The sequence below is a fragment of the Colias philodice genome, chromosome 9, assembly GCF_061535455.1.
Source record: "Colias philodice isolate Cphi_HAF_F1 chromosome 9, ilColPhil1 Martin Lab GWU primary, whole genome shotgun sequence".
NCBI lineage: Eukaryota > Metazoa > Arthropoda > Insecta > Lepidoptera > Pieridae > Colias > Colias philodice.
In genome coordinates, this window is record NC_143094.1 from 3,991,009 (window position 1) to 4,017,821 (window position 26,813).

A 26,813-nucleotide genomic window follows, 5' to 3' on the forward strand; every position below is an offset into this window, starting at 1 on the left:
TTTCAACGATACCGTAACAGATAATATACAATGACGATTACACCATGTTTAAAACTTGTGGATTTGCTTTATTATGGTGGAAGGCCGTGTTTCCACCTGCAAGTAAACTCGCGGAAGTCTTGCATGAGCTCCTTCCAATATCGTTTACATGTCCTGCAATTTATTGCTGCAATAAATGTCATGCGAGAAGCTCGCGGATCATAGGTAGAGTGCGTTTCACGAAAGAGTTCCCCTGCCGTTATGTTGGCATACCTGACTGTCAAAAACGAAAATAATTTTTTTTAATCAAAAATGACAGAGAAAATATTCTCCTTTCTTCCTAGCCTTATCCCGTATCTTACGGGGTCGGCTGCCTAGAAAGGAGAATATTTTCTCTGTCATTTTTGATTTAAAAAAAATATTTTCCTTTTTGACAGTCAGGTAAGCCAACATAACGGCAGGGGAACTCTTTCGTGAAACGCACTCTACTATCGCAACCAAGATCGCAACTTATCGCGGAGGTACACGAGTGTCGGGATATGAATTACTGGCTGTTTTCCAATTACAGAGCGTAATGCGACTCAGTGGCGCACAATGCCGAATTATGCTGATGCTTAATTGGAACGTGAAACGCACCAGCAGGTTGCGCTAAGTTCAATGTTGAAAAAAAAAATATTCATGTTAGCAATAACCTCATTAATGTGTAAATAAAGTGGTATACATAATAATTGGTTGAAAAATATTTACGGTTATTTTAAGTAATTTGGATTTTGATTATTTCATTAACATTTTTTTCAATGTTTGTACCTTCATCCATACATAACGCAGTACTTAGCAGCTACATTAACAATTTTATGTCGAAAAAGAAAAAAAAATCAATTTTGGTTGAGACTGGATTTCTAGGAGACATGAAGCTGGTGCATACAACTGGAAGATGGTCAATAAAAACAAATATAAATAAATAAATAAATATATATATATATATATATATATATATATATATATATATTTATCCCTCAAACAAACAGCCGTCCTCTGAAGACAAAAATGCATTTAAACTGGCGTCCACCTGCTTTTGGCGTCCGAATACTGGACGCCACTTTGATAGCCAGTGGCATTTACGTCCTATTGGTCCTAACAAACCATAGGACAAATATCGATAGATGCCAAAATATCGCTTAAATGGCTGCAATAATATATTAAAAAGTTCGAGAAGAAATCTTAGCGCAGATGAGGCGCTGCTGTCGCGTGTATATTTACAGTCGTATAACTCGGGGATTTCCTGACTCCGACTCCGCGTATTTGGCGTCCACAACTGCGACGTTGCCAGCTCGTTCGCAACAATAGATCACAATCATAATATTTACCACTGACTGCAATATTCGCCGTAGGAGGTGTACGCGTTGCGTATCATTAGGAGCCCGAGTTTGCTGATGATAAAGCTGCCAAAAATGTTTAGTAAATCCATATCTATACATATAATAAAAAACAATATGGGATTTACATGCCTGAAATAAAACAATTTTAAAGTGAAACTTTTATTATATCGTCTCAAACTTTTTGGTCTGTGTAGCGCATGTCGCGTGACGGTCGGCTGCCGAGTAGGTATAAAGCAGTGTTCGGAAAGTTTCACTTTTACCGTGGTTTCATAAAACCACACAACATTTTTTTTTAATTCATTTATTTTATTTTATAATAAAATCGTAGGAAAGTCAAAACTGTACATTGAATATTTTTTTAAAATAATACTTGAGGCGTGATCTACAATCGATATAAAAGCCAAAAATATAGTTTTTAGAATTTTTGTCTGTTTGTCTGTATGCACGTCCGGGATAAACTCAAAAAGTCCTGCATGGATTTACTTGAAATTTTGCATGAATATTACTAAGAGGTCGGGCTATAGGCTACATATTATCAAGCTATCACCTACGGGGCAGAAGAGTTCGTTTGTTTGGTTGAACGCGCTAATCTCAGGAACTACTAGTACGATTTGATTAATTTGATTCTTTTAGTGTTGGATAGCTCATTTATTGAGGAAGTCCAAAAGCTATATAATATCACGCTAAAGCCAATAGGAGTGGAGCAGTAATGAAAAATGTTACCAAATTGGAGGAAATTTAAGCGACGGTAGTGGGTGAAATTCTTTATAAGCCATAAGATTTAAAGCGAAAAGACCACGAACGTAACTTTCAGTTAATATAACAACATAAATAATATGTTTATATTGAACGGACGTACAATAGCTTTATACGGACGGCCAATAGCTATATACGGACGCTCAATAGCTATATATACGGACGTCCAATTGCTATATTATACGAATGTTCAATTCAAATCTAGTGGGATATTCTCAAAATCTTTCTTCTTCTCTCTAAAAATATTTCTTCCTACTAAATGCCAATAATTCCCATTGATCCCTGGGAAATCTGTGGGGACAAATGGGAATAATCCAATATGGTGCAAGTGATGCAACACGATTGGTAACAGTATTTCCATCATAAAGTAGCTTGTTAGTAGCCAAACAGTACTGCCGCAAATAGTGCCGTATTTTTACAATTAAAGTAGTCAGGTTATTGAACGTCCGTATATAGCTATTAGGCGTCCGTATATAGCTATTAGGCGTCCGTATATAGATATTGGACGTCCGTATATAGATATTGGACGTCCGTATATAATATTTGACATCCATATATAATATTGGTTCAGGCCATGGTAGGATACAATCCCGATTTTTATCATACCTATATATACCTATTGACCCACAAATGAAGTTATTACCTACCTACTTGTCTTAAATTTATAAAAAATAGACAAGATAAACATGTACATAATTAAATGCTTGTTATTTTAGCAACTACCTGCGATTTTTCATGTAAAAATTACAGACAGGAGCTTAATTTTCTTTATCTTATTATAAACTACTAGCTGCTCCGCGCGGTTTCACCCCCGTGACTCCACTCCTGTTAGTCGTAGCGTGATGATAGCCTATAACCTTAATCGATAAATGGTCTGTCTAACACCGAAAGAATTTTTCAAATCGGACCAGTAGTTCCCGAGATTAGCGCGTTCAAACAAACAAACAAACAAACTCTTCAGCTTTATAATACATATTAGTATAGATTTGTGTACTAAACTTTATCAAAATCCATTGTTACTAATACGTGTAGATAGATTATTTTTTAATGATATAAAAATAATGTGCATCCGTATATGTATAGATCTGACTAAATTGGTATAAATGAAAAGACAAGCGTTAATAAAAGAAAGATATTATAGTAAACCGAAATCTGGCAACGTCGCACTCACAAATGCCGTTCATGCTATCAATGAGGACGCTAGATAGTCGATGCAATAGGTAAATCACGATCAATATATCCAGGACGCCTATAATTTATGACCATGGTTCGGGGCTCAAAAATGTTGCGGCACGAACGCAAGAAGAATATCGCGAAAAATTTAATTATCCGAAAATGACGTACCCCACGGAGCTGGCTATTGAAAAACTAAGCAATATTCATTAACACATGTTAAAAAAAGCAAGCGAAACTGGGAGACGTCGTAATGATGCACGACGTGCATGACGCCAAAAAGATTGTATGATGTAAATATATATATATATATATATATATATATATATATATATATATATATAAATCACTTTATTCCATCATAAGATCTAATAAAATCCTATTGACCTTATAGTTTCTTCACGAGAGCATTCACGACTTTGTTTTATTAATTAACATTAACTAATTATTTTCAAATAAACAAAATCAAAAGCCGTGCGGGCGATACTTGCAGCTTGCTGCGAGATATACGAAACAAGACCGATAAGCAGCGAGATCTGTCGCGAGTCGATGCAGTCATGTTTACACACGCTTTCGCAACTACTCGCAAGAAGCGCTTGTCCGCTTGACAAACTGTCGCGACAGCACTCGCTACATGGATAAGACTTGCAAGCTGTCAGACAGACTGTCGGACATTTCTTGTGGAAGTTTTCTTGCAGATATAGAAACGCGGCCTTATAATAATAGCGCGTCCACATGACACCAACTTACACAATACACATGCTTACTTCAAAGAGCAAGTAATATCTTACTTTGCACAAATAAAAATTTGTTAAATTTTTTAGATATAGACAAACGTGAGACAAACCTATCTTTTGAAAGTCCACACCAAGAAGGTCCACACCACTCACATTATGACGGTTCCACACTATATATATTTTTCAGCAAATCTGTGACATATTCTGTGGTCACGCACTCTCAATTGTCAATTTTTGTTTGACAAATGACATTAATTATGTGTGGAGTGTGGACTGTGGTCTGTGGTGTCGACAAAAAAAAAATATTAGTGAAATATTACGAATGCGCGAATCGCGATATCGCCTGCTTTCCCTGATTAGTGATTTGGATTGAATTCTATTACAGTAAAATAAAGTGAATTTTGAATATTAAAATTTTTATTGTAAACAGGATCGGGATATATTTTTACAATGTCTTTGGCCGATGAATTATTGGCTGACTTAGAAGAAAATGATGATATGGATTTCGAACCTACTGTTGAAAACCAAACAACAGAAACTAACCATGAATTTGCTGTGCCATTTCCTGTAATACCCAAAGAAGAAGAAATAAAAAATGTGTCCATACGAGAACTTGCTAAATTAAGGGATTCTGAAAGATTAAAAATGGTATGTGAACGCTGTTTCTACTTTGTAATAATTGTTCATTCTATGCAGACAATATTTTGTATTTTCATAATTATTACAGGTTATAACAGAAATCGAGAGCAATTCTGGTAATAATAGGAAAAAGATGGAGGTTACTGGCTTAATGGAGTCTGATCCAGAATACCAATTAATTGTGGAAGCTAATAATGTTGCAGTTGAGATAGATGGCGAGATAGGTAGATTTCCATAATATCTTTACATTTATTTACATTATTATAAATTACTTGGTTGAGTGTCTTTTTGGTAGCGGCAGGTAATTGATGGTAGTATAAGATGCAATTGTTCGCTTATTTTCTTACAGATAAGCTGTATTATTACTATATGTGCATACTTGTTAATAGCATAAATAAAAAAAGCAAAGAAGTTGCAGTTTTTAGCTGTAAACTGGTTGCTTAACTATGTTAGTGGATGAACTATTTAATTTAAAAAAAACACATTTAAAATGTAATGGTTCCTTGTTATGTTATGTTTATAATGTTGAAAAAGCAAACCAATTAATATTTTTTATTGGATATATCAATCGCAGCATAGAATAAAGCTTAATTCTGCTAGGTTTAAGTTACAAGTAAGAACATTTCATTTTGCAGCTATTATTCACAGATTTGTCCGTGACAAATACCAGAAACGTTTTCCGGAACTGGACTCTCTTATCGTCACACCACTAGAGTACATTAGAACTGTGAAGGAGTTGGGAAATGATCTCGATAGAGCAAAGAGTAATGAGACACTGCAAAGTTTTCTCACACAAGCCACTATTATGATTGTATCCGTTACTGCGTCTACAACACAGGGGTAAGTATTGTTTAGTTATAACTTTAATTGATACTTAATAAAAACAAACTCATTTTAAAGTTTGATTTTGAGTGAGTTTGTTATGTACTGTGTATACACGCCTTAACTATTAGAGGATGCATGGGGCCACCCAAGAAGGACTTGCACCTGTTAGCAATTGCGACATCGCGCACACCTGCGATTCCAGAGAGTGTTGCGGCAATCATCGCCACCGCGACGCTGTAGCTGCCCCGCCGAGGACGACGAGCACTCTTGGTTCCAACATTGAACCGGGAGGGACGTAGTTTAAGTTAGGAATAATTTATAATGTAATTTTTTTTACAATAAATTATTAATAAGTAAATTTCGGTTTTTTTTGCGCCTTCGCGGGTCGGTCAATATAATTGGCGCAGTCGGTAGGATAATCCTTGAGAGCCGTCTCTCGGAACGCGAAACTACAAGCATCGAGTATCGCTATTCCATCGGAGGGACGACGACGGGGATCCAGAACCTACACCGTTGGCCGCCGCAACGCGAAGGGTATCCAAACATTGATACTGCAGGAAAGGCCGAAATGAAAATCCTGTAAGTACACTAATTCTCTTAGTGTCTTGCCACTCCTAGATTGTAAGTTTTCCTAGATTACCCATTCACGGGAACCGAGGAACTGTAGTGCGTAGGCTTAAAATATATTAATTCATCGAGAATTAATTGTAGAATTTTACAAAATCAATTTGTAAAATTCAAATATATAGATATTAGGTTGATAAAAGATTAATAAATTTAAATATCAATTAATTACGAATTGATTAATTTTCGAATTTTACGAATTAATTCATTTTATAATTCAAATATATTAGGTAAAGATTATTAATTTTTTATATTAGTTTAACGAAGTAAATAAATTTAATTAAATTTAATATATTTTATATAAGTAATACAGATATTTAAAATGTCAGATTTGGATAAAATTTTTAATGCACTTAGGCTTTTGCCAGAATTTGATGGTAATGTTAATGTTTTAACAAGATTTATACATTTAAGTGACCAATTAGCTGAGGAATTTATAGATAAAGATCCCGGAAATACTTTAAAAACTGCCGCGTTATGTAATGGTATTTTAAATAAAGTCACTGGGCCCGCAGCCCGAGTTATTAATGCAAATGGTATACCTACTACTTGGCACGGTATTAGAAGCGTATTAGTTAATAACTTTTCTGACCATAGAGATGAGACCGCCCTTTATAACGATTTAGCATTATTAACACAAGGTCGTAGCTCTCCTCAAGAGTTCTATGAAAGATGTCAGCATCTTTTTAGTACCATAATGACGTATATAGCATTACATGAAACAGTCGTTACTACTCGTGAGGCAAAAAGGGACCTGTATCAAAAATTAACACTACAGGCTTTCCTACGTGGTTTAAGAGATCCGTTAGGCTCACGCATACGTTGCATGCGCCCCGCAACCATTGAAAAGGCATTAGAATACGTTAATGAAGAACAAAGCACTTTATACCTTCAACAACGTAATGAAACTTTTGATAGGAAACCCCACGTACCTTTTAGAATGCCGTACTCGCATGAACCGTTTTATAGACATAATGATTTTAGTGAACCTATATCTTCTAAACTACAGCCTATACATTCGTTTAGACCGCAATTTAAGCCACCAAATTTTAATCGAAATTTTAATCAACCGCAAGGACCAGCACGTCCAACTTGTACTATGCAAATTTTCCGCGCTGCACCCCCTGACTATAACCCGCAGAGCAATACGTTCAGATTACAGCCTAAACACCCCGCGCAACCGAAACCGCATCCTACGAGTGGCGTTAGCCATTACGTGACAAAGACTTTACCACCGACACCTTTTGCACGCGCTCATGATTGGTCAAAATTTGGTAATCCACCCCCGAGTAATTACTTTAAGACTAGGGAGATGAATCATAATGAATATATAGGTGACGAAGATTATTACTGTACCGATTTATATCCTTATGAAGATGACTATTATAATTATGAATATTACTGTACGGAATATGAACCTTATGTACATTACGAACAGACAGACGCACCTGAAAATTTTGTTGAAACGTGTGACGTACGTTCAGAACACGATCAGGATTTTCAGAATCCACCAAAAATTAGAAAAACCAAAATAGAATTAAATCTACACACGCAACGTCAACTTCCTTATATTCAAATTCATAATCCTCCACTTAAATTGTTAATTGATACTGGAGCTAACCAATCTTTTCTTAGCCCTGATGCAGTACAGAGATATTTTCCTGACGTTACTCTTAATAATGACCCCTTTGAAGTAAGTAATGTCCATGCTGTAACACGTAATAATTATTCTATAACATTACCTAGTTTTCCTGAATTTAATGACCCTGACGATATCACATTTTTCGTTTATAAATTTCACAATTATTTCGACGGCTTAATAGGTTCAGATTTGTTAGATAAATGGGAAGCATCCATTAATTATAAAACTAAAACTTTAAATACTTGCAATGCTACGAATCGGTTATTAGTATATGACTCACGGAACGCTAATCTTTATGAGGACGTCATACCCGCAGGAAGTAGTAAATTAGTTAGATTACCCGTAGATGTTGAGAATGGAGACGCTATTATACCGGAACAAATTATATGTAATTGTCATATTTCTGAATGTTTAACGAAGGCGAAAAGCAATCGCGCTATCGTGGAAATTTCTAATCCAACCCGTAATGATGTAATTTTTTCAATGGATCGACCGGTATGTGCCGAGGTTTATAATAACGAGTGCACGCGCACCAAACGTTCGTCCAACCGTGTGAAACAGGTATTATCTCGCTTGCGTACTGATCACTTAAATAATGAGGAACGTTTAAATTTAGAGTCATTATGTACACAGTATGCGGATGTATTTTATATAGAAGGAGAAAACTTAACATTTACGAATAAAATTAAACATTCTATTAGAACTAAGGATGAAATACCGGTTTATACGAAAAGTTATCGCTATCCAATTATTCATAGGCAGGAAGTACAGAATCAGATAAGTAAGATGTTAGAACAGGGTATTATTAGACCATCAGATTCAGCATGGAGCTCTCCTATTTGGGTAGTACCTAAAAAGGCAGATGCATCCGGTAAAGTTAAATGGCGTTTAGTTGTTGATTTTAGAAAGTTAAATGAGAAAACTTTGGATGAAAAATATCCGATTCCTAATATTACAGATGTCTTACGTAAATTGGGTAACTGTCAATACTTCACAACGCTAGATTTAGCAAGTGGGTTTTATCAAGTGGAAATGAACCCGGCTGACATTCCAAAAACTGCTTTTAGTGTAGAACATGGTCATTTTGAATTCTTAAGAATGCCCATGGGTCTAAAGAACAGTCCGTCTACTTTTCAAAGAGTTATGGATAATGTACTGAGAGAATTGCAAAATTCTATTTGTGTAGTCTACCTGGATGAAATAATAGTGTTTAGCACTTCTTTACAGGAGCATATCGTTAATCTTGGAAAAGTGTTTCAGAGATTGCGTGAATCCAACTTTAAAATACAGATGGATAAATCGGAATTTCTTAAACTCGAAACCGCGTATCTAGGTCACATTATTAGCAAAGATGGGATAAAGCCTAACCCAGATAAGATATCTGCCATCCAAAAGTATCCTCTTCCGAAAACTCCAACCGACATTAAACGATTTCTAGGTCTATTAGGTTATTATAGGAAATTCATACCAGATTTCGCTAAAATCACGAAACCCATGACACAATGCTTAAAAAAAGGTTCAAAGATAACATTTTCTAAAGATTACATTGAATGTTTCAATAGGTGTAAAACATTATTAATGAATGATCCAATTCTTCAGTATCCTGATTTCAATAAAGAATTTATTCTTACAACTGACGCGTCGAATTTAGCTATCGGTGCTGTACTCTCTCAAGGCCCCGTTGGTTCCGATAAACCAATTGCGTACGCTTCACGTACACTTAATAGTAGCGAAATTAATTATAGCACGATTGAGAAGGAGCTATTAGCAATTGTCTGGGCAACGAAGTATTTCCGCCCTTACCTTTTTGGCCGTAAGTTTAAAATTATAACTGATCATAGACCCCTTCAATGGGTCATGAATTTAAAGGAACCTAATTCCCGTCTCACACGTTGGAGGCTCAAACTTAGCGAATACGATTACACCGTAATTTATAAGCAGGGAAAACAAAATTGTAGCGCCGATGCTTTATCGCGAATTCAAATTAATAATGAGGAAACAGATTCTTTAGCGGTTAATCCAACAGAGACAAAACCTTCATTAATAAAAAGAAGTTCAGATACAATTAGTGGTCATTCCAATTCAATTAAGATTACTGCACATTCGAAATCAGATACTCTTAAAGCAAATTCCGACACCGTCACAGTTCATACTGACGCGGAGAACCCAATTCTAGATATCCCTATAACAGATGTACCGGCTGATTTACCTATTCATATCTATACTAAGAAGAAATATGGCGCTGTTGCTAAATTTAGGCTTAAGAGGGTACCTAAATTGTTACAGAATCCTTCCTCTGATCCTGTGCCTGATTCAAGCGGAAGATCCCACCCTGAGTAGCTTGGATGATGGACCCGGTATATTACCATTTAATATTGGAACTGCAAGAATTGTCACTCATTATCATTCATTTTTGCAAATTATTAATTTAAAAGATATTCGCGATAGTATAACCATAGTAAAGGATCAATTAAATTCATTAACACCTAATTTGCACGATAGATTATTTTCGCTATATAATTCACATATCGAACACTTACATTATAAGATTATTAAATTATCAAATCAGTTAGAAACTTTTGAACCCAATCGCAAAAAGAGAGGTCTCATAGATGGTTTAGGTTCAGTAATAAAAAGTATTTCTGGTAACCTAGACTATACGGATGCAATTAAATATGATACCGCAATTAAATTATTACAAAATAATGAAAATAGGTTGGTCACAGAAATGAATAATCATATAAGCCTCAGTAAAGATTGGATAAACCAACAATCTGATATTTTAAACAACTTAATTAAAAATCAGGAAAAAATTGAAATAGCTATAAATGATTTAAAGGCCAATAATTTAAACATTACTATATACATCGATTTAATTCAACGCGTAGCAATTTTATCAGATAACATTGATGATATATCTGAGGAATTACATAGATTAGAAAATTTATTAGGTTTTATTCGTGCGAAAAGTACGCATCATCTTATGTTCAATTCAAATTCACTAAAAGAAATGTTAAATAAGTTAATCAAATTTTATGGCAAAGATCAAATCCCTCAAGTTAATTATAGAGAATATTTTGATTTAGTTAAACTAGGCTATTATTATAGTAATAGAAATATAGTTATAGTTTTTATGTTCCCGGTTGTCCTTCCTGCTACCTTTGAATTATTTAAATTATCCATAGTTCCTAATAAAGATAGTAAAGTCCTAATTCCACCCTATCCTTTTGTGGCAATTCACGACGAGGATTTTATGTACATGGAGGCAGAATGCCCGAAGTCTGGCCTAGGGTATCTATGTGAGGACAAGCTGAACCATCATCGATCCAAAAATGACTGCGTGTATCACCTTATTACCACGCAACGAGTCGTCGCATCTTGTCTCTTCACGCCTGTGGAGCTCGGAGCACCCGCACTAGAAAAATTAGACGACGCCCACTACGTCATCAGTTTCCCCAAGCCATCAAAAATTCACCTATCATGCTCGCAAGATCAATATGACGTCATTAAAGGAAGCTACTTAGCCACAATACCCAAAAACTGCATTCTTCAAACGGAGGCTTTCAAGATAGTCAATCGAGAAGACCATATCAAAGGACAGATAATGAAAATTGCAAACCTGCCAGATTCCAGCCAATATAATACAGATGAAGAAGTTCTGAAGTTGAACAGAGCTATATCAATGGAAATGCCTATCAGTACTAATAACGGATACGAGATTCTCTATATGCAGCCTTCCATCATACCGATATATGTTATATTAATAACGAGTGCAGTTGCCCTAGTGACATGGTACGTCGTACGGAGAGTGCGTACATCCAAGCCTATTACTACGAGTGTTCAGTAATCAAAAAGAAGAAATAGAACATCAATCGGCGGAGTGTGAAATTTCAGCGATATTAACGAGCCTTGCCCGCCAATAATCGCTGAACTTCAGGAGGGAGGTGTTATGTACTGTGTATACACGCCTTAACTATTAGAGGATGCATGGGGCCACCCAAGAAGGACTTGCACCTGTTAGCAATTGCGACATCGCGCACACCTGCGATTCCAGAGAGTGTTGCGGCAATCATCGCCACCGCGACGCTGTAGCTGCCCCGCCGAGGACGACGAGCACTCTTGGTTCCAACATTGAACCGGGAGGGACGTAGTTTAAGTTAGGAATAATTTATAATGTAATTTTTTTTACAATAAATTATTAATAAGTAAATTTCGGTTTTTTTTGCGCCTTCGCGGGTCGGTCAATATAATTAGTTTAATGCAAAAAAATAATATAAATGTTTTTCATATTGAAAACTATAAGTAATTACTCTTACTTTTAAAAGTATTAAAAAATTTGAACACTTAATTTAGTAGCTTTTCAATGATTGATATAATTTTGATCATCAAAAAACCTTTTTTTGTACTATTATAATATATTCATACTTACTATACATGTGATTTAAATATTTTAGAAAAGTATTATCTGAACATGAATTAGATGAAATAAACGAAGCATGTGATATGGCGACAGAATTAAACAACTACAAGTTACGGATATATGAATATGTTGAGAGTCGGATGACATTCATTGCTCCAAATGTTACAGCTATTGTTGGTGAGTAATAAGAAATATAAACACTTTTAGTACTTTGTTAATTTACCTACTTTAGTGTTTCAGTCTTCAAGGTTTTGAAACAAATTACACTTAATTACCCTGCAAATTAATGTAATACCGGGTGTGCTTATCGAATTCGCGGATATATCTGAATGCAGTTTTTTTCATTTAATAGTAGTTTCTCCTTAGGTTATAATACAAATTTCCACTCCATATGTATGTAAGTAGTAGGTAAGGATGATTTAAATAAATTTTATTACTTGGTCTTCAGCTCTAAGTGTATCTATATTTTATATTACAGATATTTTGGATAAATTCTTATTCAAAAGACAACAACAACTGCTTAGAATTTTAATCAAGATGATGTGATAATAAAATTTAAATAAATTTTGAGATTATGTAAATACTAAATATTATCAGGATTTTTTAAACAATAATAATCCCAATATACATTCTATCTACCTCTCAAATAAAAGCTAAATGGTTTTTCCAACAAATAACATTTATCTTGATCTTATCATCCTTTTTGTAAATGCAAATAGTAAATACACATCTTAAAAGATGTTAAGGTCGACTAATATGTAATATACAAATAAATTTGATCTAATCAAAATATTTTTTTTTTGTATATTCTATTCAGATAAATCAAGTCTTTAAAAGCATTTCTGGCTTCTGCTCAGTTTATTTACTGAGACAATAAAATAAGTTAGTAAAAAATAGCATACATAATAATAATAAAGCATTGAATGCTATAAAACCTTGCATTAAATGCATCACGGTAGTTTACGATTAGGAGTTAAAAACAAAATAATTTATATTAGATTTATTTCAGGAGCGTCAACAGCTGCTAAAATTCTCGGTATGGCGGGAGGTCTATCGAAATTGGCCAAAATGCCAGCATGTAATGTTTTACCACTCGGCCAGCAAAAGAAAACATTATCTGGTTTCTCGCAAGCGTCAGCCCTGCCTCATACGGGCTTTGTATACTTCTCCCAAATTGTACAGGATACACCACCAGTGAGTTTTTATTTTTATTTTGTTGGATATTTTGCAAAAACAAAAAGTATGAGTTGATTTTATAATATAATAATAATGATAATAATGGCATAGGACAAGATTGAATTAGGTATTTACTAGATTTTTTTTTGTTTCATAAAATTACCCGTAGTTAAAAATTCACCAAAAAGGTTGTGTTCTTACAATAATCTGATACATTAACATAGGTGGAGTTTCACATTACATTTAATTTTACGATATTTATTATTTTACTTAAAACATTAATTTCCAAAGCCGTTTAATATAAACATGTTATTTAAAACAAATTATTTCTTACTCAGGAGCTAAGATTCAAAGCGGCAAAGTTAGTGTCGACGAAATTAATCCTCGCTGCACGAGTGGATTCCTGTCACGAAAGTCCAGAAGGTGAAACTGGAAGGCTACTGCGTGAAAGTATTGAGAAGAAATTGGATAAACTGCAGGTGAATATTTGAATGATAATGTAACTGCAATTTTATTTTATGTCGTGGTTTTAAATAAACAACACACAACTCGATTCTGATTTTCCGGAACTATAGTTATGGATACAAAGAAAGACATTGACCATAGCTTTGACAATTCTTTAAAATATATGGTGAAAGCTGGAATCCACGACGCTTTTCGCGATGTACGCGTGAAAAAGAAAAACTACTATTAATATATTATCTCTCTAACCAAATCTTTTATGATGATCTGATCAGCTGTTTTTTTCAAGAGTAACAAACATAAGTTTTATAATGGGACTTTAACTTATTAGTACTTTATGCTTTCCTTCCATAAATTATAAAAATGCAATAAAAGATATCTGCATTTTTTATATTTGTTTCCCTACAGGAACCGCCGCCAGTGAAATTCGTGAAACCGCTGCCAAAACCGATAGAGCAGAGCAGAAAGAAGCGTGGCGGGAAACGCGTGCGCAAGATGAAGGAACGATACGCTATGACGGAGTTCAGGAAGAACGCGAATAGATTGAACTTTGCTGACGTGAGTGTAACGTGTTTTTATATTTTATTCTTATAAATAAACTAGGTTTCCGCCCGCGGCTTCGCCCGCGCAGTTCCCGTTCCCGTGAGATTTCTGGGATTGCGTCATTTTCCCGGGATAAAAAGTAGCCTATGTCCTTTCTCGGGCATCAAAATATCTCCATACCAAATTTCATGAAAATTGGTTCAGTAGTTTAGACGTGATTGAGGAACAGACAGACAGACAGAGTTATTTTCGCATTTATAATATTAGTATGGAAGTATGGATTAGCTCTGCGATGGAAAACATTTTTAGAAAATTTTTCAAATTTGGCTTATCCAAGTGGAGCAAATCCGAGCAAAAGTAACACGACGTTGTTAAGACACATCTTTCGTGTTAAATGATGTTTTGCGAACAGTTATAAATTATTTTATTGAAAAAAAAAACGGCTCATTACTTATAACTATTTATCTGGAAGTAATGTAAAAAAGTATCAGAAAGTAAAAGACACCATAGATGGACAGACATAATTTACAATACCTGTAGGTTTGTTCCTGAATATAAATCAAGATAAAAGTTTATTTTGTATGTAAAAACGGAAATAAATTTAATTCATTTTGCAAAAAAAAAAATAAACAATTTAAACAGGTTTATATTTATTTCCGCGAAAAATACTAAATTTCCCGCAGCCGAAATCAGGGCCAGCAACAGGTTCAACAAAACATAACATCAACAATTTTATGGTCTCAATATCGCATTTTATTTTATTCGTCTGTAATTTTGATTATCAATGATGTTGTTTTATTGCTCTTTAAAAACTGAATTTGTTCAGCCCGTGACCGTCAATAAAAAACTTGGATTAAACGATAATAACTGGATCGCGTGCTAAATAATTCATTTTATAATTGCACAATGACACGCTTATAATTACACGACAAGCGCCGCTCTATTGGTTTAATGTTTATTGGGTTAGAATTAACTTATCTCTTTGGATTAACTCGGTACTTGAAAAAGTCCACAGATAATGTACGATGCGTGATTTCACCTCCAATAGACTGTACTTTGTCTTGTGAAAACAATATTCGTGAAAATAATATTATGTATAAATAGTACCAAATACCAAGACTATAAATATAAATAGTATTCCAACGGATTTGTACTGCAGGGAATGCCTGCCCTTGCGTGGCACCTTAAGTCACAACAGCCTAAAGATATTATTATCAAACATGCTTAATTATATCCTATTAGATACTTTGTGCGGCTTCGCACGTGTTTGATACTCATAAATATTTACTGTCTAGCCTTTTATATTCCCTATTATGTATCACGATTATCTTGTATGAGTATTTCTAAAGAAGGATGTACGTTTGTGTGAAACAGAATATGAACAGGGTCTTTAATATCGGTTTTAAGGTTCTGGATCTTTCGATTTCTGCCAATAATGCAAAATATGCGTCCTGTCCATTTTAAAAGAAAAGTCTCTGAAAAGAACGATTGTGTTTATGGAACGTGTTATAGTTCTTCTGATTTTTCGAACTTTGCGTTAGCTAATATAATTTGTAATGTGTTGATGTTTACATGTCTGTATACAAATATTGATTCTAACTGGCATTATTTTAATAATGATAATCGAATAAATAGTATTGATATAAAATCTCCCCTTAAAACAAAGTCCATATTTATTAACAATCCACGTTTGCATAATGTCTGTTAAGAATTAGTTTGTTAAACGATATTTCTTATTGATATTAACTAGTAATTAGAATTCCGTTAAGCCACGCCGATTTATATAGCATAGAAGTGGGTTACTAATAATCTTATTGCTTAGGATGAAAGCTAATTGTAACACAAATTGCACCAATTACGATGCCATTCTTGGAGTTAACGTGTCCATTAAGAGCGGCGATTGTGTTTTATTTACTTCGCTAAAGGTTCCGTACTTCTAAATACTGTTGCGTCTAATGAATGTTACCTTTTCTGTAGCCGTATAATTGTTTTCCATGAAAGGAAATAAATTTATTATCTATTCTATCTTCGTTTCTTGCTTTTCATTTAAAGTTCGTTTCATGTTTTTACGTAATAAACGCTCTTCTTCAGTAAAAATACGATTTTTTTAGAACGATGGTTGAAGATGAGAAAAGTTCTTTAAAAACCGAATAGTTTTTGGTTTTTTGTAATTTTTGATGTCCTGTTGTTGGATTGCATTTTTGAACTCCTTTTGAATTCCTGTGTTTGCACTGACTTGCATTCCTCGATAATGACCGTTGTTAATTAATAAACAAATCAAATAACTAGTGAAAAGTTACTAGTACTATTAAATAACTAACTATAATCATGTACTTATAATTTAATCATTTTATATTTCAATTCTCCTATCATATCCTGCTCAATTGGCTCGATAAACCGTAAGACTCGTAAATAGAGTTAACACGGAATTCTTGTACATTATATGTTACGGTATATGCCACTCATAAAATAGATCTCATTAAAACTGGTAAACAATTTTCTACAAGCACACACTTATCAAATCTACTAGAAGCTATTACGCACTAAAATAATTAGAAAGAAATCAGCTGAGAAGGTGATTTGGGAAAACTGGAAAGTAATGCATATTGCAGATGCCATCAAATTTCTCAAACGTCCAATTTGCAATTTACTAAGGATTTGTCACCTACCTCCTCCATTAAAAATTATGATTAAAATTACAATGGATTAAATTATTATTAAATCTCCATGTCTTTCAGAAAAAGTTAGTGCCCTGTATTACAGCAGTCAAAGACGCTATCGACAAAGAAGATATTGTCCAATACTTCGATTAATTCCAATGGAAATATGCAAATAATTCATTAACAGTAACCGCTACTACATATTGTGAATAATTCGCGGAATCCTTACAAGCCGAAAGAAATGTGACGTCATGCTCGGCGGGCCGCGGTAGATGAATTGCAAACAGTGGGATGGTTTTTTCATTCGGTACAAATAGACCGGAACTCGGGCTGTTGAAGCGCACGTTAATGGCCGGCGGCCCCGTTGCGCGTCGCCATGGTTACGTACGTGCTCTCGTGCCTATTGCACTTTTTGCGGGAAGATTCTGCAATTTGTTAGATTTTCCTCCTTTAGCTACGTTCGATTATGTTCGATATAATGAGGATGTTTATATCAAAATGACTCTTGAAGCAATCACGTAGAAATTAGATTAACTTTTTGTTTTCGCAGTTCAATGATTTTGGTTTGGTTTTAAAGCCTTATGAAAAAGTGCATAGTCATATCTATGAATCACCAAGAATACCGATATTTTTTGATATGATTGTCTAATTAGTTTAGAAATTTTCCAGGTGATTACTTAGATTGATATCGAAATAGAATCTATCTAATATATATATTATAAAGGCGAAAGTTTGTAAGGATGTATGGATGTATGGATGTATGGATGTTTGTTACTCTTTCACGTAAAAACTACTGAACCGATTACAATGAAATTTAGCACACATATAGAGGGTAACTTGGATTAACACATAGGATAGTTTTTATCCCGGAAATCCCACGGGAACGGGAACTATGCGGGTTTTCCTTTGCAAACGCGGGCGAAGCCGCGGGCGGAAATCTAGTACATTATACAATTCATGATCAACTTTAGCTGTGGTTTAATAAGCTTTGGAAAATATGATAACGCAAAAAATCTTGACATAAAATCGATGAAACATGTTAAAACGCATGCAATTAATGATGTCAAATTAGGAGTCCATATCTCTTTACACAATCGACTTGATATAAAGAACTAAATGTATTTTTAAAATATTGTTTACATGTTACGAAAAGGGCCGTTGATAAAAATAAAGTAACCTGTAAAACAAGGTTAATCGAAAGCTGATAATTGATAATAAACAGTTATGTAGTTTCATGGTTATACAGAAACATCTTTTGTTTACATTTCATATTTATTTATAATAAAAATACATAGAAACGATTAAAAATAGTTCAATAAAATCGATAGTTTTTTTCGTCACTATTCACGTAGGTAATCTTAAGGCATAGCATGCAATAGCTTTACCGCGGCAGTCCCCGAGTGCCACACGTCTTTTTTCTCTTCTTTTAAAATGTTCGATTCGATCAAGTAGAAAATTTTCCCCCCAGATCGAAGACGACGCATACCAAGAAGACCTAGGCTACACGCGCGGTACAATCGGCAAGTCGAGCACGGGCCGGGTGCGTCTACCGCAAATAGACGAGAAGACCAAAGTCCGGATTAGCAAAACGCTGCAGAAGAACCTGCAGAAGCAGCAGCAGTATGGTGGCGCGACGAGTATTAGAAGACAAGTGTCTGGTACCGCGTCGTCGGTCGCTTTTACACCGTTGCAGGTGAGTCTATTGTGTTGTTAAGTGATGCTTTCATACTATTTCAGATCATATTTATTAGCGAATGTAGATGTGTATTTTAATACTAGACGTTTAGCATGACGCCATTGATGTTTTCTCGGGGTGAAATAAAAAAAAAATATATTTTTAGTTTTACACTATTCTAATAGTTTATAAACGAGATTTTTAAAGAATAGTGCCATAAATTTTTTTTATTGCCTTATAATGCCTCTTTGGGTATTTTGCAATATTTATGGCATTTTGGTGGACGGTATCGCAACAAATCCACAAAGTATAGATATTGTAAATGCTAGGTACTATTATTTTTAAGGAAAAAAAAATATTTGTCTGTCTCCCGTATTACACGAAGTATACTGTTTGTTTGATTATTAATTTATTATACAATTTACTTCATTAACTCATAACCTCTATTGAATAAACTTCCGTGACTATCTTCGGTAAACACAATCCACGACGTATGAGAAAATCTATTTTAATTCAGAACACCAGCTGACCTTTGTCTCAATTAGAATGTACTTAATTAGCTGGAACAAAATGCAACGCAAACTGATATTTTTTTTTTTCACTTATACGTCGCATATCTACTGTTGATCATTTTTGTCTAAATAATCGTAGACAAAGTACTTTTTTTAATAAATCGAATAAATATTCATTTAACATGTACACAAAAAGTCGAACAAGATTAATAAAAAAATGTTTTTATTTAGTGTATAGTAGCATCCAACATCAAACAACAACATGAATAAAATTATGTAGCTGTCAATTAAAGATGTTCGATTATCTTATCTCGTTATCACTAAATGAAACATTACTCGGGTTGTTCCACTCGTACTTCGACGATCTTCTTGCGTTATTTGAATATTATCACCATCGAAAGAAATGGTGTTAACAAACTTGAAATGGTTTGTTTTCAATTTCAAATTTGCAAATTTATTGCCATTAGTAGAAGCTGATTTAAATTCTATTTCAATAAATTAAATTATATTGGCCAATTAAGATTGCGCTAATGCATCTCGGGATTTCTTCAAGACCTTTCCTCTATGATAGACATTTTACTATTAGTGTGGTCTCAAAGACATCTGTCCTTCAAAAATTTGTTTCTCACTACTGTTTAAACTTAATAATGTACCATGCTAAGTGCGGACTAAATCCCGTATAATAGGCATGACGACAGTATCCATAAATGATCGTATTAGTGTTTTTAAGGGAAAATGTATAATAGATAAATTACATATAGTGACTTAGAAATCTTAAAAACATTAAGATTAATGAGATTATCAATAAAATAAAACATTGAAATACTGCAGTTGGCCATTTTGACTAAAACACGCGTGACGTCATGCTTAAGTAAACAACTCAAATCAGATGTTTTTTGTTGTTATGAATATGTTGAGAATACGCATTTTTATTTATTTTCTATTGTTTCACGTATGATTTATCGACTCAGAACATAAATATAATTGTGAATTCACGAATACATGGTTCGGGGTTCTCCGCGCCAACTTTATACAATCATTTCTTATTATTTTCTCGTTTAAAATAATTACTAACACATTTTTGAGCATTATTTTTATGTGGATTCACACTGCAATACTGCACACCACTTATAAACTTTGAAATTCGTTTCTATAAAACATATTAAATAAATATTTTTTTAATTTTCTTCGCAATGCGTACAAATAATTACGTATTTACCAAAATGTGACGTCACGTCTACGCCATGACACCTGCGAGCTGTTTTGGCACAGTTAATAAATATTTTTTGGAAAATGGCTTTTATCTTCGTTAAATTTAAGTATATTACCGAAATATAGGGTTTTTCTTGTATAGTAAACGTATACACACATTATGGAAGAGGATTTCAAAATCTTTCGTCATGCCTATTGCATAACTATTTGTGGTTTGATACCTTATCCGTAGTGTAATGCGCCTACTACATCTTGTAGGTTGTTTCTGGGAGACGTGTGCCGCTTACCATATTTAGGTTGCTCACTTGCTAATTGCTATCAATATTGTAGATGCAATTAATGAGAAAACACACAAAACATGTGTTTACACAACATCCTCTGAGGTTTTTATTTATCATTTCTTATTTTAAATCGGACCTTTGCACCAACTCAAAGTTATAAATTTGATGATAGTGAGTTTTCTTTACATTTATTTATTTCCTTATCAATTCAGCGATCATGCCTCGCTCATTAAAATCTTGTATAATTTAGTGTTGTTAAAATCTCAAATTTTGGTACTGCGTTATCCAGTACTTCGAAAAGGAACAAAAAATGGGATGAGATGGATGGTAAAACAGGTTCGATGTCCGTTCGCCTTCACTGTAGGGCAGGTAAGACGACACGTGTGACACGACCTTTGCTGGGCAAGCTTCGACCCGTGACGACGAGCCTTTGTACTACTATGAATAGATTTTCACTCTCAGCACAATACCCACTGGTTTCATTCACTTGCGTTTGCTATTAGGTGTATAGGTTATGTTGTCTGGGTTTAGGGTTTACCTTTGCTGGGTGGTATATTTGGTTATGATAAAAATCAGGTATAATTAACGTTGAAACAAGAAAGTTAAGGGATTTGGCCTTTTGCGTTGAGAATTAATTGAAACCAAATTACCAGATCTTAAAAGAAATTAGTGAAATAGGGAATGAAAGGTTTTACAAAATTGTTTACTCATATGCATATGAGTAATGAGTAATCTAACAGACTTGACGACAGATTAATAATATCGTCGTATTGTTAAAATATTATTATCCGATTCGATAATCTAATTATTATTTATTGTGGCACGTAAAATATTAATATAGTCACGGAACTCTGTTGTATTTTGAATCAAATTCAATTTCAGCTATAAGAAGAAATTGAGAGTTTGTTATTTTATATTTATGTATAACAAAATCCAAGTTTACACCTCATAAAATCTCCATAATGCTCTTTCACACTTGTCCTATGGTAAGCAAATTATATGCTTATGCAGCTAAAGGAAAGTGTCTTTACATATTGCACCTTACTTGTTATTTCAAGGTTTACAAGTTAAATTTAACCACTTACGAATTTCACTGCATGTTTACCAATAAAGCAACGTCATGCACGATTATTACGTAAGAAAGTGACTGTTAGGTCTCATTTAAGATTAAAATAGTTCTAAAGTATAAGGAAACCGTGCCAATGTACCTCGACAGACGTTTTCATTGCCACTGCATTATCTCACGTACTCTCAACACGTTAAATTTGTATGGAACATGTCTTCTCGCCGCTGGCACAATTGCCTTTTTTTTGCTCTGACCATACTTATTGCTGTTGGACAATAGTATGCGCTATGTCATTGGATTTCGAACCAAAACAATAGAGCAATTTCATATATGACTGCGTATGCAAATCCTGTAATTTGGTTTGTCCGGTGGGCCTTTTGAGAATGAGCATTGTTGAACCCTTCAAATCCTCTTTAAACGTAGGGGCTTGCCTCTACGTCTTAATCCTACATTTTGCTTTATGTTGTGTTTCGAATCGGGTTATTATATATATTTTTAGTCTCTCTTTAATTGTTTTCGAATTGATAATCTTTATGAAAATTGATCGTCTTTTTTTGTAGTAGGTACCTATGTATTTTATCTTCCTATATAACATGTGACGACACAAAAGTGAAACATTATATGCCTTTGCTCTCGCTTCCTATATAAGAAGGGAGTAACCGTAAAACCACATTTCAATCTGGTCCAAACAATACAATCTCTAAATACGCCAGTTTTCCGCTATGATTTAGGGCTATCTCGCGAGCTATCTTAACTCAAAGATTCGATCAGCGCAGTTACGGCTCATTGACGATGGATACAACGAATGATGGATTTTATTTAAAGATTGCGGTTACCATAATTGGGATGGTGGCCACTATAACTGATCTGATCAGCTTAATACTTCGGATGAGGGTTTGATTAATTTAATAGATTTTAAGAATGCAGAAGAACTTTCGAACGTTAAAACCAGAACTCCACATACTAAAATAAATACTGAAATTTGTTTTATTTAATTAAATTTTGCCGTGTAGGCAATTTGAGTACAATCATTATATTACTTTTTTATTCACAAAATAGCGAAGTAAAAGTAGAAAGAACGTATATGCAATGGCACAACTCATATTCTATGCTGGTTAGTTTTTGCCCCTTTCGCTTCATTCTGCACAATTGCGAATGGAATTATTTACGAGCTATAAAATATAATGATGCACCTACATTCAGAAATGGTGGACGTTTTTAATGTTGCGCCACACTAATGTCGCTTTTAGCTTTAACATATTTCAAGCATAAGGGAAAGTAGAAAACAGACTTTTGTTTATTTAATGGCTGGAAGGCACTGTGGCTCCCTATACACACTAACTACATGCAATATAGAAGATATAATGGTTGTTATAATACAACGATCGTTTACGAGGCGTATATGTAGGTAAAAGGAAAATGGCCAATTGGTATTTCAGACGATCTTGTTAGAACTTTCACCGTTTACATTTCGCTGTTGGTATTTGTGCTATGGTGCCCTTTGCAATAACACCAAACTGGCATTCTATTGCTAATCTTATTAATTGCACGTTAAGCTCTTATTCACAAAATACAATATTATTACAATGCTGAGTTAACAAGTATGTTAAATTGTGTGAATGTTATTTCTATATACTCTCCCTTAGTAATAATGTTTATTACTGAAGTAGAAGGCTAGAAACATATTATAATTGTATATAAACAGAACTTTAAATTTATGAATACGCAAAGGAACCATTAGCATGTTTGTTTCCAACATTGGAAAACAAAGACTCTGTAATCAATCATCAGGCTTAACGTGCAAACTGCAAGCCAAGCAATTGCCAATACTAAACAGGCGGTAAGTATTCAAGTAAGTGGTCCTTTCTCACATGACCCTGTCTTAGATACGGTGGAGCAATAGCATCTGTAGTTTAGTGAAACTTGTCCTGCGGTCGATACGTCTTTATGATACGAAATAAATTTGTCAGCTCACACTTATCTATCTGAATCGTGGCAAATTTTATAGCGCCTCAAAGCGTATTTGTGTATTACTCAATGCCATTGTAGTCGCTGTTCTCCATGTTTAATGGTGCCAATGGCATGGGTTATCAGAGCCGTATTATGGATTACGCCCATTATCGTGGAGGCTGTTTCGCGGAGCTGCGACTGGATAGCAATCAGTGAGATTGTGCGCTGCAGCCGCCGCAGGTCGTATGCGTGATATCTCTAGATTTACAGTTTTTATAGGCCCTCGTGTAGTTTACGCTGTTCTATGATTACGTAGTTTTGTTTTCTTATTTGATCGTACAGTTTTTATTGCTACCCCGCGGCTGCGTTTGACTCCCACTTGGCGCTTTTGTTTTGTTTTACTGCAGCAGCGCACGCTATTCTGTCTACGGGAATGAATAATGAAATGTGTTATTTATACTATCTTATAGTCTTCTGAAATACATAGTATATCGTTGGACTATTTTCATGAAATTAGAAGTTATCTTCTCTGCAGTAGTAGAACTTCTTGTTTATAAGATTCGAATATTGTCTAGGTTCAACTACAATGAATTAATGGATATCAATAATATGACAAAAAACATTTTTTCCTGTAAGCCCAAATAAAGCTTCCTTAATTTATTTATATTCTTACGTTTTAGTTTTGGTGTAACTAAATCTGGTTTATCGTGTGTCATTGCTTGTTTTGTTGCTTTACAAGGCAATCTGCGCCGCATTTTTATCTTGATGCCGATTTTATGTAATACAATTGCAATACATTTGCATAATGCTTTTAATGTTTTGCTTTTTTACTTTCGTCAATAAGGTTAGAGTTTAATAGCAAATGCCGAACACGATTTATCTTATTCACCTGCAATATAAAGGAAAACGAGTGTTCAACAGCTGACTTTAATAATACTATTGTTGCACAATAATTTGTTATTTTATTTAAGTGATTTTTAAAATATGTGCTAGATAATTTTTGTCATTCAAAGAATCTAGACTCTAGTTAATGGATGGCCTCGTTATTTAAATAAATAAACCTGTCAATTAACAATTTCTGCTTTAATGTTCTTTTATTTTGAAGTAATCTGATCCTGAAATTTAATATAATATACATATCAAAAATAATATGAATAGTCTGTGCAACCTGCAACCTGTGATTTCTAGATGCATTGCCTTGTAAAGTATACTTGAACTAATATTGTGTAGTTAAATTAACCTATTTGTTGAGCTATTCAAATGTAATAATATTGTATCATTGTCTTGATTAATTGCTTAACTATACAAGCAGTTAGTGCGTAACTAACAAGTTTTATTTATATCATTAACACGACAGACAGGTCCATAATGATAGCCAATGATTCGCTAACAATTCCACACTGGGAAAAAGTATGTGTTCGCGTGTATATGAATAGTCATCGTTTGCTATTAACTAACTTGTGAACGACGTATGACGGAGCTGAAATTCTCTAATAGCAGATCTTTGCAATATCGCTTCGATTGTGCAGCGAATGCTATCTAATTCCGAAGCTCGCCTTGACATTGAGCGAGTCGTTTACCTCTTTCTGCGCAGTAATCATCATTAGGAACATTTTGCATTGTAACACAAACAGATGATACTTTTTCCGGCGTAATGAAACTCGTGTTGAGTTGATTGCATTTCTTATTGTAGTTATATGTTATCCATCATGTCTCGTTTGATATCAGCAGATTAATTAGTGTGTTGGTTATTTTACTTACTATGAATATAATTAACATTACCGACATGTTATTTTTTATCATACGTTGTTATAATTAGACTTCTTCTAAAATTACTTGAGTGAAAAAAAAATGCGAGAGTAGTATTTATTCAATTAGTATTCAGCCGAAATAACCTTCTCTTGTTCGCGTAAACGCTAGGCGTTAATATTAAGTACTTTCTAACCGTGTTTCCTCTTTACAGGGTTTGGAGATAGTAAACCCGCAAGCTGCGGAGACGAGAGTCAACGAAGCGAACGCGAAATATTTCTCAAACACGTCTGGCTTCTTATCAGTCGGCAAAAAGACTACGTGATAATTGACGATCTTTATGTGACAAAAGACTTATATTTTTAATGATTTGAAATAAAATGCTTTTACAGTAATGTTTGGTTTTATTTATGGTATTGCCTCCATAAACAGCTTACCAGTTGTCAAGCAATCGGATTGTTGAAATCCAGCTAAGGCGCGGGTCAAACACAAGCGGCGCGGGCGCGGGCGTGCCATAAGCGCACCTCTTGAATCTGTTTTGCACCACGTCCTTCTTATACATTTTGTATGAAAGAATTTTGGAAAGGCGACGAGGCGGCACGCCACGGTTGCGCCGCGGGCGTACCGCAGGCGCGCTTCCCCCATCGCATCCAAATAGAGGTCAATTCACGGTCATACACAATCAAAAACAAATCGGGTGGTAGGAGACGGTAGCCTGTCAGTCAAAAATGTGTTCTCTCTGTGTGGAATTATATAGAGCTGCTATTACATACCCTTCTTCGTTTTGTTTTTAAATGTGAATTGAATTAATCGATGAAATGATTTACACAGGTGATGGCAGTAGGGAAAGTGAAAATGAAGAAGAGCATAATGAAAGTTCCCATGTATTTACAATGTCAGAAATAAAGATAATCCTGATTTTGATTGTGTTTTTTATTTATTTGTAATTGTAATAATATTGTGGAATGATCAGTACTGTAAATACTTTTGAACTGAGATTTTAATGATAAGATTTATATGGTTTAAATGTAAACCTGTGTTTGAAAACCATATTTTATCTATACTAATATTATAAAGAGGAAAGGTTTGTATGTATGTATGTATGTATGTATGTATGTATGTATGTATGGTTTTCACGCATAAACTAGGTACTGGACCGATTTTGATGAAATTTGGCACAGATAATCTTTAGACCCTGAGAAAGAACATAGGCTACCTTTTATTGCGAAGCCGGGGCGGACCGCTAGTACAATATAAATTTTGTGTTATTTTAACCTTCTTTTCTTCCATCATTACACCAGTACTACTTTAAAATTACTTTAAAAGTACTATAAAAATTTCCAAGTAAATTCC

The 26,813-nt window shown here is 34.3% G+C and overlaps 1 protein-coding gene across 1 annotated transcript; it reads left to right on the forward strand.

Annotated features, from left to right (window-relative positions):
• The first annotated feature begins 4,327 nt into the window (after positions 1-4,327).
• On the forward strand, positions 4,328-25,855 carry Prp31 (pre-mRNA processing factor 31). Its single transcript, XM_089699032.1, has 9 exons — positions 4,328-4,672; positions 4,752-4,887; positions 5,299-5,503; positions 12,209-12,351; positions 13,184-13,368; positions 13,689-13,829; positions 14,221-14,370; positions 18,484-18,708; positions 25,675-25,855. The coding sequence occupies exons 1-9, from the start codon at positions 4,475-4,477 to the stop codon at positions 25,783-25,785; spliced, it is 1,494 nt and encodes a 497-aa protein (XP_089555158.1). The 5' UTR covers positions 4,328-4,474; the 3' UTR covers positions 25,786-25,855.
• Positions 25,856-26,813: the final 958 nt, after the last annotated feature.

Excerpts from the sequence above, each read along its gene's own strand:
- Prp31 (XM_089699032.1), top strand. The coding sequence starts at position 4,475 with ATGTCTTTGGCCGATGAATTATTGGCTGACTTAGAAGAAAATGATGAT. Across the intron at positions 4,673-4,751 it reads ATTCTGAAAGATTAAAAATG|GTTATAACAGAAATCGAGAG; the intron begins GTATGTGAACGC and ends TAATTATTACAG. Across the intron at positions 13,830-14,220 it reads AGAAATTGGATAAACTGCAG|GAACCGCCGCCAGTGAAATT; the intron begins GTGAATATTTGA and ends GTTTCCCTACAG.